Here is a 13,953-nt window from a genome sequence, read left to right on the forward strand (position 1 = left end):
GGAACATCCAAGATCAGAGAGAAGTGCATTTTTAAAACTTAACTTAGAAGTCTATTATCAGTATAAAACTTTTAAATTTATAAAATAATATAATCAATGTAAAATTTTAAAGATCAAATGGAAGTGTAATATCTAAGTTATCATCCATAATATAGAAAATTTAAAAAAAGAAGAGTAGTATGAAGAGAGAGTACACTGAAAAGATCCCAGCATCTTTTGCACACATAGAAAGATGTCCAGCATCTCTGCTACCACTGAGGTAAGGTTTCTTGACTCTCGAAGTCAAGAGTCCAGAATGTTAAAAACAAACTATTAGGCTGGCTGTGAAGTAGTCACTGTCCCACACTGTTATAAAAACACAGGGTGTTCTGAACACTGCAGAAGAAATATAACACATAAAATACCAAATCTTATGCATGCTGTTGACCAAACAATTCCAAAGGCCCAGTGGGAAAGTTGGAATAAGGCTAACATGCAAAGTATTTGTTGCCATAAAATTTAGAATTCCAAAATGGTAGAGGAAACAGGTCACGAGGCCATCAATATATGGCTTAACAGGCCAGGACACATCTATGTAATGCTGTGCTCCATTCAAGCTTTGATGCAGTCCCCAGGCCCAGGGAGGACAAGTAAACCCCTCCACATAGGGAATACTGCTTCTTATCTGAGAAGGGAAAATATTAGCCTATATGATTATTGGCGGTATAAGTGTAAAGCTAATTTTACAAACCATCTACTTATAGCAAATAGCAAGATAGCAGAGTCAGAAATGGAAACTAGACATTTTAAAAATGCATAATGTTCTTAAGAGGGCTTTAGCACTGTGCATACTTCTTATACAATTATAAAATTACATGTATTAACCAATTTAAGAGGTAATCTCTAAAATCACAAATAAGAGGAAATAATTTCACTGAATTGAAAAGTTAAACGTGAATACTGAAAACATGTGACTTTAAAACCCTGTGATCCTGCTCAAAACAATATGCCTTTGGTTTTTTTCTATTACTAATTAGATGGGGCCATGTTATGCATATCATACAGATTTGAGACTTGTAATCTTCTTGTCCCCCACTTCCTGAGTGCTGGGACTATAGACGTGTACCAATGTGTCCCATGCAAAATGTACATAAAGTATATAACACCAGCAACAAAACATTAAGTAGTTTTCAATTATGTTATTAGTGATAATATTGCCATTGATCTTAGGAAAATTTGTAGGATCAAATCCTGAAGTGATACACTAATGTTGTACACTAATGGGAATCATGGTTTTTGTTCAGGAGAAAAGAGCCATAAATGTCAAGGAAAACTAAACCTTAACTTCTTAATAATAACATTATTAAGCTCCCTTAATAATAATATTAAAAAGATGTTTTCTACTTCTGTTCAGAGACCCAGCAATAGAAATCAGTTGTAGCACCCAGATGTAGGAGTTAAAATCCGTTTCTCATAGGACATGACAGCTCTCTCCGGAAGCAGCATTTTGCACTGCTGAAGCCATCAAACTGTGGAAGGGCCTGGAACATCCTTTCAAACCAGAAAGCAAATCAACATTCAGAAGTCACTGGAGTCTGCGCAAACAGACTCAGAAACTAAGTAGGAAAAAAAAAAAAAAAACACGAAAAAAGAACATTTTTAAAGAATCTATATCAGCTCTTATCAAGTATACTAATTTATGAAAAACAAACCAAAATGAAATTAATCATTTTGAAGAATCCCAGGGAAACAAGTCATTAACTCAAATACCAACAGAAAAGGGAACAAATTAAAAATGTATCATGCATTTCCTCTCTCCTAGTCTGCTTCCTGTTCCTCTCATAAAAACTGAGCAAGAACAACCAAGGGACAGATTGGATTTATTTGGCTTACAGGTGACAGGTGACAGTCATCATAAAAGAAACCAAGGGAGGAACTCAAAGCAGGAACCTGAAGGCAGGAAATGAAACATCAGAGACCCAGGAGGAGTGTTGCTTTCTGGCTTGCTCTCCATGATTTGCTCGGCCAGATTGTTTTACACAAATAGGATGATCTGCCTAGGAGTGGTACCACCCACAGTAGGAGAGGCCCTCCCTTCTTCCTCAATTACCAATTAAGAAAATGCCCCATTTAAGCATAAGTAGCCTGTAGGTATAGAGGCTACTCTGAAAGGGGCAGTTCCTCAACTGAGGGTCCTTTTCCAGGTGATTCAAGTTTGCATCAAATTGACACATCCTCTAGGACCTACCTGTAAGCAAATACCTGATGTAGTGAATTTATAAGCCTTTTGATTACCTGAGATGATAGACAGACAAATGATAGATAGATGATAGATAGATAGATAGATAGATAGATAGATAGATAGATAGATAGATAGTAAATGATACACTTATACTCTCATTAATTTGTGGGTTCCTATGAATCTAAGAGCTGCTAAAAACAAAAAGCCACTGCAGAGAGCACAAAAGGGATGCTTTGGAATGAGAAGATCACCAATCTGATCAATCCAGAAGTATTAATAGATAAAAAGAAGATATGATGTGCTACCCAAAGTGGATACCTTGGCAAGCAAGAAAAAAAAATAACTTAATAGACCTTTTGATCCAAGTACCAGTTTACAACATGATAAAGGGCACATGAGATGCAAACAGCACAATCCAGAAGGGTGGATGATGTGTAGAACACATAACTAGTTTCTTTAACAAATAAATGTCAACAATGCTTAGTTCTTGGCGTTAGAAAAATTGCTTATTGTTACTTTGAGGGGTCTTAAGGAGCAAATAACACTGAACTGTGCTCTTTGAGCAATGGAAAGGTTATGAGCTGAACCCTGGGCTTATTCTGGAAATCTTCCCATGTGTAACTTCACATGGTACGAAAATAAACAAAGGAGACAGTAACACTTCTGCTAGCTTAAGTCAACAAAACCCCAGAATTTGAAGCTTCTCAAGTATTCAAAATTGCAGAGCAACATACTATGTAAGCAAGCAGTTGCATGGAGACAGCACCAAATATTTTTGTAGGAGGATCCCAGGTATTTAGAGGAACCTTTAACTGTTGATACATAGAGGAAGACTACAGAATGCCTAACAGAGACCACCACGAGGTATGGAGCCAGGGAATGCCAAGGCTGAAGAGAATGAATAACCTTGCTGTTATCATAGACCCAGTGAGAAGGGTAAGAGTTTTGTGATAATTCTGAAAAAAACTGAAGGTTCAGAAAGCCTGTGCTAGAACGGTAAGAACCATATTCTTAGGAATCATGGAACTTTGACACACCCTTCTCAATTCCAGCATCAGTTGGATCCAAGCAATCCATCAGTAACGGAACTCCCTGTTACTACAAAGCTGTTTTGAGAATACAACCCAGAGACCTTATAACACCTTATCTGTGATGCTCTGTTCATGATACAGTTATTAAGGCCAAGTTGGAAAAAGTAGACAATAATAAACAAGTCACTCTGAGCACAGCCAGAAATACTCTGATACTGGGGCTTCCGAACAAAGACTCCATAGTAACGGTAGTGAGACTTAGAGGGGAAATTTGACAAAAAAATTGACTCTATGTTTTCAATAGAAAAATAAAATCCGTGATAGATATGATATTAGCTGTTATATCAATGATAAGTTACAATTCATAGAAACACAGAGGTTAGGAATAGAGTAAGGGACTAGGGACAGGTACATCTCCTTACAAAAGGGAAATAGAGTAGACAGTTCTAGATGGTTGATGGGAGGGGCAGAGGCTGGAACAGGAGTAGCAAATGAGAGGTGGATGGGGAGGGAATGCAAGAAGAGATAGCTAAAATTAAGTGCTTTTTTGAGGGGTAGTATAGACGCCTAGTACATTAGAAGCTTCCTAAACACACACACACACACACACACACACACACACACACACACACACACACACACACATGAAGGAGATCTAAATGAAATCAAGTAATGGAATGAAGACAGTCCCAGCTGAGCATCTTTTTTGTCACCCAATGAAGCTTGTAGAAGCAGGATTGGGTTACATCTAAGTGAGTTGAAGGTCAAAGGTCCCATGGGAGGCCCAAACACTCCCAAACAAGACCCCATTGTTAGAGACAACACCTACACAACAAATTGAACTGGAAGAAGTTGAGCTGGTGCCTACATAGAGCCCATACCCCTATGTTCAGGTGTCTTTAGTACAGGAAGGCATTGTACACACTACCAAAAGAGAAATGTAAATGTCAGCCTGGCCACAAATGCTTTGACCTACAGTGCTGTCCTGCCTGCTAGGACAATGGTGGCACCAAGCATGTAGGAGTAACCAACCAATAACTGATCTCACTTAAATTAAGAGAGTAGATCTTATGCATCCTCACTATACACTGAACGAAAAGGGACAATAAATATTCGAAATAATTAGGAAAGGAAAATTAAATAAAATATATTAAGCAAAGTTGTCTGAACAAAATTAATAAAGTCTATACTCATAGCTTGCTACCTCAGTGCCATCCTCTCATCAGTGGAGAACATCGTCTTAAGTCTCTGGAGAAATAACATATTTGCACAGCACTACTAACCAAATTGACTAAATTGTCATATATAGACAGCCATGTCCAATTATTACAAAATACATGGTTTTTCTCACTACATGAGAAACATAAATACAGATGGGAAAGTATATCAAACTGAATACTAGTAAAAACACACATTTGAACCTATGGATGAAAATAAAATAGAGTAAAACGCTTCACTTCAGTGCATACATTAAAAGGTGTTTTTGTTGCATGTGTGTATGTCACGTGCATGAGTGTATGTGTATGCAGAGGCTGCGGGATGGCTTCAGCTGCCTTTCTCAGTCTCACACCATCTTACAGATGGAGGTGAGGCCTCTCACTTGAACCTGGAGTTGGTGGCTTTTCTTAGGCTAGCTCGCTCTGAGGAGCTGCTTTCCCCGCCTGCGAAGCACTGGGCACACAGGCAGCTTGTCCCTCTGGCCAAGCTTGTGTACAGGTCCTTGAACCTCTAGGAATGTGGAAAGCACAAATTGAACTTGGTGAAGTATTCAAAACCAGAAGAGAAAAAATACAACATGAAGTTGACTGAGATAAGCATGGATCTGGGAGGAATTAGGGGGAAGAGAGGGAGTAAATGAAATCAAAATAAATTGTATTAAGCTCTGAAACAATCAATACAAGTAGTGTGTTAAAACAATCCACCAATTCTATCCAGTAATTTTATAAGGGCCCCATTACTACTCATGCATTCTAGCTTTGCAATGCACCCTAGTTTTTCTGTCCTTGAATTCAAAAATCAAACTCATTTTTAAATTATTTGTTCTTACAATGACTATTTAAAATGTTGCATTGTTTGTAGTCTCCACACATGCCCTAACATCATGAACGTTCTGCTTGCTCTTCATTTCCTACTTACCTGGTAGCTTCGCTTCCCACCGTGCGGTAAAGCCTCTCCCCCGTTTTATGTATTCTGAGTAGAGATGGAAATAGAGAGAGTTGGCACTGCTGTGGACCCCCTGGGGGGGCGTGGAGCCACAGTATCTACCAAGTGGGAAATCTGCAGAGGAGTCTCCATCATGAATCTGAAGGTACTCCCGGGGACAATTGCTGGCCGATTCTAAATCAAAAAACGTGAAGGTAATATGCAGAACCTGGAAGAACATGAAAGCACTCCCATGTTAATGCGGAAGCTTAGTTGACAAGTCCTCACACAAAGAGTGACAGCCACCACTCTGTAGTTGCTCGCCAACGTGGACAGTAATTCTACTTTAAAATCATTCAGTCCAAACTATAATTCATAGAGAAATCAGAAAAAGTCTCTGGCGACTTTTGGAAATGCTATTTATCTTAGTGGAAAAAATTTAATTATTTTCTACTTGAAGAATTGTAAATGGAAATCAAATAAATGTTAATTAGTTGTTTATGTTTTCTATTATATCTTATGGCAAAAAGACTATGTAAAATTGTATCACCAAAAAAAAAAAAAAGGATGAATTTTCTTTAAAATGGTAATAAACATATAAAGATTTTTCACAGCATCTTTTCCTTGGAAAAATAAATTTTCAATGTCAGGAAATAGAATTCACTAGAACTAAATGGAAGGAAGGAAATTCACACAACAGACCCAGTGGGAAACTTTTTTGGAATTTATTCACAATAGAATAAATTATGTAATGACCAAGCTACAACTGGTTGTCCTTCTTTACGGGAAATAATATTTTTTATTATTATAGAGGACTCTTGCACAATGTCCTCTATAACATTAGTTTGCTGGGAAAAGTTAAGATTTCAAGGGAAAAAATTTTAACTATTTTCCCATTGAAATTTTAACTATTAAGGCCTACCACTTTAAGTCTGAGAATTGCTTGGAAAACAAGTACTTTAGAAATCTAAAAGTTCAGGAACGATGAAAAAAAATCATGGGCTCAGATGTTAGTTTTAGTTGTTCATGTAGTGACTCAGAGTCATGAACTTTGGAGTCAGTTGTCTTGAAAACCACGTGCCATTTAAAAAGCACGCATATCTGGACAAATGTTTCAAACAATTTAGGCTCCATTTACACACACATTAAAAAATAATTTTTAACTTGAGTTTAAAGTATACTGAAGTATATGAGGCATATGGTACCTGGCACAGAGTGGATACTACATAGGAAGCCATCTTAATATCAGTTGCCCCCACTTAATGACAACCCACTAGGGTCAATGATCATCTTCAAATCCTACATTTGCAGCATCTGCAGTAACAGCACAGTTTAACAGATTTGCTACGGGCCTAGAGCTAGACAACCAATGTTGGGAATCCTTCATTAACTGCAATAAGAGATGGCTAGGATGGCTAGGCAAAGGGTGGGAAAGAGTGGGGGGGGGGTGGAGGGAGAGACTCTAGAACCAAACTTGATTTGAAAATTCATCTGTTCCTTTTATAAGCTAGGTAGTATTAGAAGATAAAACTCCAACCCTTCTCTTACTTTCTGTTATCTCAACTGTAAAATAAATTGTTGTTTATTTCAAAGAGTTTGTATGGCGTTAGAGAAAGATAAACAAAGTATATAGCCCAAAGCCCTGCACATAGAAAGTGCCCAATATATGACAGTGGAACTCTCATACGTACTTTCTCTGAGTGTATACGCATGCACATACATGTCATATGTATCACAGTTTTGAATGCACGAGTGAGATCTGCTCATAGACAAGAGTTACTATGTCTACCTTTTCCTCATCGGTTCTGACAACCCAGAAACAGTTCACATTGTGGACATAGGTATCATTCGGGCTCTGGTAGGCAAAGGTTCCTTGTGTCCCTGAGAGGATCCCTCCACAAGCTGCAAAAATAAAAAAGATGAATTGTGGTTTTCATAGATTATTGAAAGGAAGAGAGCAGGCTCCTCCAGCCCACACTTTCCTCCTTTCTGGTCCCTTTGTGCTGACATCAAGCCTCCTCCCTCCTTTCTGCATCCACAGTCCATTTTCACTCCCAACACATTTTCTCCAAACTTCAATCGATTTCTTCATCCTCCTTGGCCACTGCCATGATAGACCAGGCTTTACGCCACATGAGTCAATTACAGCATCAGTTTTGACATTTAATGCCACCTTCTGCTGCCTCAAGGTAGTCTCAGTTCCTAGACTACATGGGGAGTAGATAAGTAGAGGCAGTGTTTTCTGCTTTTATATTCTATCATTGTCCTAAGCGTGTGGTAAGACCTCAATCAATGCACTGATCTGAAAACAGGAGTAAGAACAGAGAGCTTGCAGCTGGTAGAGTAGACTTGGATGAAGAGTTGAGTGTGGTGCCCAAGGAACAGATACATCTGGATGGCAAATGAGAAAGGAATTTAACCTGGCTGAAGTGTGAATATCGCTATGGAACTAGAGAAATACATAGTGATATGGATAGAATGAAGGCTGTTCATTGACAATAAATGACAGTCTATACCTCGATTAACCAGGCAAAGTATCAGTAAGTGGGAGAATGATGAGTTAGGGTCCTATGATCACTAGATGCCTGCCATGAAGAAAGCAGCCCTCCAAGAAAACTGAAAGGCAAATTCCTCAGTATATGGTACATTATGAAAGAATATACAGAACATGGAAAATATTTACAATATTTTTGAAGAAAAATGTTTCCTGTTGAAAATGAGGTTTACAAATACCACTTCGTGGATTCTATGCTATTTCTGCAAGGAGAAATCTACTTGTCAGTGTGTAAACTGGTGAAGAAATCAGATTACATTGTCAAACACGCAAAAAGTCTATTGGACGATGATACCCCTAAGCTGGGAGCATCTGTGGTCCAAGGAATGTCTTCCATACCTGCCTGGGGAGTCTGACAGTAATAACCAGTCCAGGAGCTCGTGCAGTCGCAGGTGAAGCCGTTGACACCATCAATACAGGTCCCTCCATTCAAACAGGGGTTGCTCACACACTCATTAATGTTTTCTGTACAGTTCTGTCCAAACCAGCCTGAGTCACACTTACAGAAGTAACTTGATACTGTTTCCTAAGATGAAAAGAAAATGCCATACTACAAATCAAGTGGACAGAAAATATAAGAGAATCAACCCAAATCATGAAAAGAAGTGACAACGTAAGGTATATATTTAACAGGAATTGAACTATACTGTGTGTTTTCCAATTGACAAAATCATCAATTACTGAGTATAAATAGTCATGTTTATTTCCATAAAACTATAGGTTTTGCTTACTAGTTTGAAAATCATTGATTAAACAAACAAAACAACTAAATGGGGAGCAAAGATAGAGCTCAGATTTTGAAGGGCTTGCTGCATTTTAGAGGACCAGGATGCAGAAGCCAGCACCCATATCTGACAGTTTGCAACTGCCTATAATTCTAGTTGTATGATACTCAACACTCTCTTAACTCAGCAGAAATCTCCATACAGATGGTGCACACAAGTCTGTGCAAGGACATATACATACAAACCTATAAATAAATCTTTTAAAAAATCAATTGATTGGCTTATTGGTTTTCCTGGGAACCAAAGTTACTACCAATCTCTAATCTGAGAATCAGAAACCTTAGCATAAAGCTTGAATCATTATCATTAAACTTGTGGCTGGGTGCTGGTGATACATGCCTTTAATCCCAGAGCTCAGGGGGCAGGGGTATGTGAATCTTTGAGTTTGAGGCCAACCTGGTCAGAGAGAGGGGGTGGGGAGGGGAGGGGAGAGGAGGGGAGAGCAGAGGAGAGGACCTCCCCCAAACAAAACAAAACAAGCAAAAAGAAAAAAGAAAAAAAGAAAGAAAGAAACCTAACTTAAGAATCATATGAAATAAAATGGTGAATCTATGATTGGTTCTTTGCAAGTTTTTAATCTCCCTAAGAGGAGCAAGACTCACAATGCACTGTCCATTTACACACGGGTGTCTTGAGCACATATTACTGAGGCGTACACATCCATTAGACCCGTAACCATTTCCTGTATATCCCGGAGGACAGGTGCAGACAGGCAACAAGGACCCTGTTCAGAAATAAAAATGGATGTGTAAGTGTAGGTATTCTTGGTTCAGAGGCAGTCATGAAATTCAATTCTAGTGTCCAGATAAGAATCCACCAACTTCAAGTGCATTTTCTCCTATGGGCAGTCAAGACAAAGCAAGAGGAGAAATGATTAAAATCTCTGTCTTTCCCATTTTATTGTAAAACAAAGCATTAGATGGTTCTGATTTCTTATATAAGTTTGCAATCATGGTCTCATGTAACAGATGATCTAAGGTTATGTACAAATAAGAAGGAACTATGAAATGGGAAATGGCACTTCTTCGTCAGGAAGGGATCTTTAGTACAGAATAAAAGTTTTATGGCAGCGGTATCTGTTTCAAGCAATTATATCTCTGTCTACACATACAGAGATTGCTCAATCCTATCTATAACCCTATAAACAGATGTTGCAAGCATTATAGACCTGTGTCTACACATACAGAGGTAGATTGCTCAATCCTCCTGATAATTCTATAAATGGATTCTGCTATAAATATTTACACCTTTACAGATAAAAATCAAGCACACAAAGATTGTCCTGCCCAAGGAGACACAGTTAGAATGTGAAAATTCAAGAGAAACTTTAAGGCGTGGTACCAGTGATAGCAAGGATTAGCACTAAATGGGCAGGTCTCATGTTCCAGACACGGGTACATACAGATTTCACCTATGTCCAATTCCACTGAAAAAAAATGAATTTGAGGCATTCGAAGGAATTTTGTGATGAAACTACAGATTAAAATAACACAGTAACACAATAAACAAAATAGAAACACCAATGCTTCTTTAATGTTTTATTCTAAGCTTCCATGTTACAAAATACAAGGAAAGACCAAATAAGGGGTTGGAAAAAGAAGTTGGTCAATTTTCAAAAATGATTGAATCTTCTAGTACCATTAATAATTACGAGTGAGTTAGAAGCTAAAAATAATACTAAAACATCCAGGATTTTCAGTTTTATCCTGTAATGCCTAGAACAAATACCTCCTTTAATATTTTATGAATTTCCACTAAATACAACATCCAGAGATTTTCAGATTCCCTAGTTGCTGAAGGTCACCATGTCACTGCAGAAATACATTGCTGTTATCACTATAAAAGAGCTGGAATAATGCATGAAAATTAATATGATGATGAATGTAAACACGTTCCTCCACCAGCAAATATTGATGAAAATGCATTGAAAATCTCACTGAAGTATTCAATTGGAATAAATTATTTAACGACAAACTTGTAGCATAAATGGATAGTGGTGGTTTTATGTCCTTAAGGCCATAGTGCTTGCAAGATTTGAAAGTAAGACATACAGGAATCTTTTCTCCATAAAGGAGTGCATAAGATTGCATTCTTTTATCTATTTCTTTTAAAGTATTTACTGAAGGGAAATGGTGTAAGGAGACTCAGACCGGCTATGCTTTGCCTGGATATCTGCTGCCATTCCTCAGGCAAAGTCACGGGTTGCCATGATGATCGTTAAAGAACATGAAATGCTACTTCACACCATGTAATATACGACCAGTTCCTGTGCATAAAATGTAGCTATGTTCATATCTGTCTGTTTCATTTTGGTCTCTCAAGCTGACTATTACTCAAGCTACTACTGCCCAGAGTTCACAAGGGAGAGGTGGAGTGTAGAGGCATGGGGATGTCTTGACCATCATCAGATAGGAAGCATATGATGAGACCAAAGGAGAAATCAAATGGGATTTGAGGAATCTGAGGAATGCTGCTCTTGTCCACATCACTGCTCTGTTAAACACTTCCTGATCGTTTGGTCACTCATATGTGTGCGATCTATACAACCATGTAAGTATACACCTGTGCACATGAATATATTCTCATCAATGCATGCACATTAAGGATGCATTAATAAAAATAAAAATTTGAAACATCAAGGAATGTGTTGTATTATTTAATGGATGAGGTTGAGTCTAACCATTTGGATGGAAATCATCTAGGTTTCTTTTTGTTACACAAATGACCAATGTGATGATCCCCACCCCTTAAAAAAAACAGACAGGAGCCCATCTGATGCAACTCACAGCAGGGTCTTTATTCTATTCAAGCTAGCTTGACCTAACCCCAATGCACCACCATCAAGTGAATGGTTTTGGTGGGGGGGGGGGGGGGCAAATGTCTGTCAGGGCAAGGTTTTATAGTAGGCATCAATCAGGGTTGAGAGTACAAGCATCTAACTGGGAAGTTACTATTGCCTTTAACATAATTGGCTGGTGCTGGGAGTCATATCATAAACTTAAATTCTGCTTCTCTCTGCAATGGTGATCATTAGGCAGGGGGTGGTCTTGTAACCTGGGAGTGGGGTACAGGTTTGTTGAGAGAATAATCTGGAGATGCTGGTCCTATTGAGGGTTAGCCTAGAGACTGGAGCTAGGCTCTGGTTTTGTTGGGGGGGATAACTTGGAAATTAATGCTACGTACCAGCCTGTTAATTTACCTGAGTTCAAACTTAGGTCAGGTTCTCTAAAACTGAGTTTGAATTTAAAAGATTTTGGTCTCTCACCTCTAAATAGAAAATACTAGTACAAAATCCAGAGAATGACATGCTGCGAACAAAGTGTTGCAAAAACACAAAACAGAAGGGGAAGACGGTTTCCTCTGTAAAATCAAAGGTGACAAACTCAAAAGAAAGCAAATGAGCAGTGCATATGAGAAACAGAAAGCTGAGAAGTACAACTGAAAACATTATTGTTCAATAGCAACAAAAACACAGGCTTTAAAAGGACTAAGAAGCTAACTGTTAGCTATAAAACCAATCAAGACAAAAAAAAATAGTAGCTGTGATTGTCAGAGCTGGGGCACATAAACATTGCACGAGCTGTTGACTGGGACTTGCAATGAGACAATGCTCGGAAAGATGTGTTACTGCACACATGACCTGGAGCTTGTTTATGTGGTACCACAGCAACTACACAGTGAGACCACCCTGCATTCATTTGTCCTTTCCTAGAAGTAAACTTTTTTTTTTTCCGGCTGGAACTGTGATGCCTGAAATAAATGCTATATGTTCTCTGCTGCCAGCAGTAGCCAAAGGCACAACTCTAGTCAATGGCACAGAAAGAAGAATTATAAAAGAAGGTGATATGTCCTTCTTCCCTTTCTCCATTCTGTTTGCTAAAGTCATTATTGACTATTTGGCTTAATTATTATTGGAAACAACTTTTAGTCAAAGAAGATCGTTCAAGAGTAACTACATTATAGAATTTAAATATATGTAGGTTTTGGGGATCAGTTAGGGTTTTTTGAGGATCAAGATAACGATTTTGAGAGTTATGAATGGTAGCTCCTGCCTATAACACGAGTACTTGGGAGTCTGAGGCAGGAGGCTTATATGATTTCAAGGCTACAGAGTGAGACTGTGCAACACTCCCCCCCCCCTGAAATTTCCAGAATAATTCCTTTTTTAGAATATGAAATTGTACAGAAAAGAGGGTTTGAATGAAACCTCCAAGGATCAATGGGGGGTGAGCCATTACCTAGAACAGAAGAGGAGGAACAGGTTGCATCTGGATGGCAGCCTCCATTATGGATCGAGCAGATGTCCAAGGGGGTGCACACTCTCCCATCACCACTGAAACCTAACCAAAGCACAGCAGAGGGTGAGAAACAAGGTCAAGAATACGGGAAAAAGACAATGGCTGTCTAAGATTAGAATCCAGGTGTACTGGCTGATTTTGTGTGTCAACTTGACACAGGCTGGAGTTATCACAGAGAAAGGAGCTTCAGTTGGGGAAATGCCTCCATGAGATCCTGCTGTAAGGCATTTTCTCAATTAGTGATCAAGGGGGAAAGGCCCCTTGTGGATGGTGCCATCCCTGGGATGGTAGTCTTGAGTTCTATAAGAGAGCAAGCTGAGCAAGCCAGTGGAAGCAAACCAGTAAGTAACATCCCTCCATGGCCTCTGCATCAGCTCCTACTTCCTGACCTGCTTGAATTCCAGTCCTACTTCCTTTGATGATGAACAGCAGTGTAGAAATGTAAGCTGAATAAACTCTTTCCTCCCCAACTGCTTCTTAGTCATGATGTTTGTGCAGGAATAGAAACCCCGACTAAGATACCAGGCAACCAAGTCTGAAGAGCCAAGTAGATAGAGATATGAAACTCCACAGAGTCAATCAGCAGGACATGGTTAAAAGAACTCATAAAACAGCACGGTGGCTTTGTGTGTGCATACATATATGTGTGAAGATGTGTGTGTGTGTGCACATATGTATGTGCGTGTACATATTCTAAGCTTGCAAGTGTGAGGTGTCATAGAAATGGCAGGCTCTAAATTGACACACCTTAATTTCATTGACTAATGTTCTTGGGGGTGATTTATTACAGATGTCTAAAGTACCATTTTTCATGTTATTAAAATAACTCAGAGGACTTGAGGGAGGAGAAAACATTATTGGAATATACTGTATAAAAATTATTGACCTGAGTCGGGCTGTGGTGGTGCACACCTTTAATCCC

General features: G+C 38.7%; 1 protein-coding gene across 1 annotated transcript in view; it reads right to left on the bottom strand.

The window, feature by feature from the left end:
* Positions 1-13,953, bottom strand: part of Cubn (cubilin (intrinsic factor-cobalamin receptor)) — a 215,539-nt gene that overhangs the window by 184,089 nt on the left and 17,497 nt on the right. Inside the window, exons 10-14 of the mRNA NM_001081084.2 lie at positions 12,972-13,073; positions 9,336-9,457; positions 8,288-8,474; positions 7,184-7,296; positions 5,389-5,623 (exon numbers count right to left, since the gene is read on the bottom strand). Of these exons, the coding sequence (NP_001074553.1) occupies positions 5,389-5,623; positions 7,184-7,296; positions 8,288-8,474; positions 9,336-9,457; positions 12,972-13,073 (759 nt within the window). The remainder of the gene's footprint in view (positions 1-5,388; positions 5,624-7,183; positions 7,297-8,287; positions 8,475-9,335; positions 9,458-12,971; positions 13,074-13,953) is intronic.

The sequence above is a fragment of the Mus musculus genome, chromosome 2, assembly GCF_000001635.26.
Source record: "Mus musculus strain C57BL/6J chromosome 2, GRCm38.p6 C57BL/6J".
NCBI classification, from domain to species: Eukaryota; Metazoa; Chordata; class Mammalia; order Rodentia; family Muridae; genus Mus; species Mus musculus.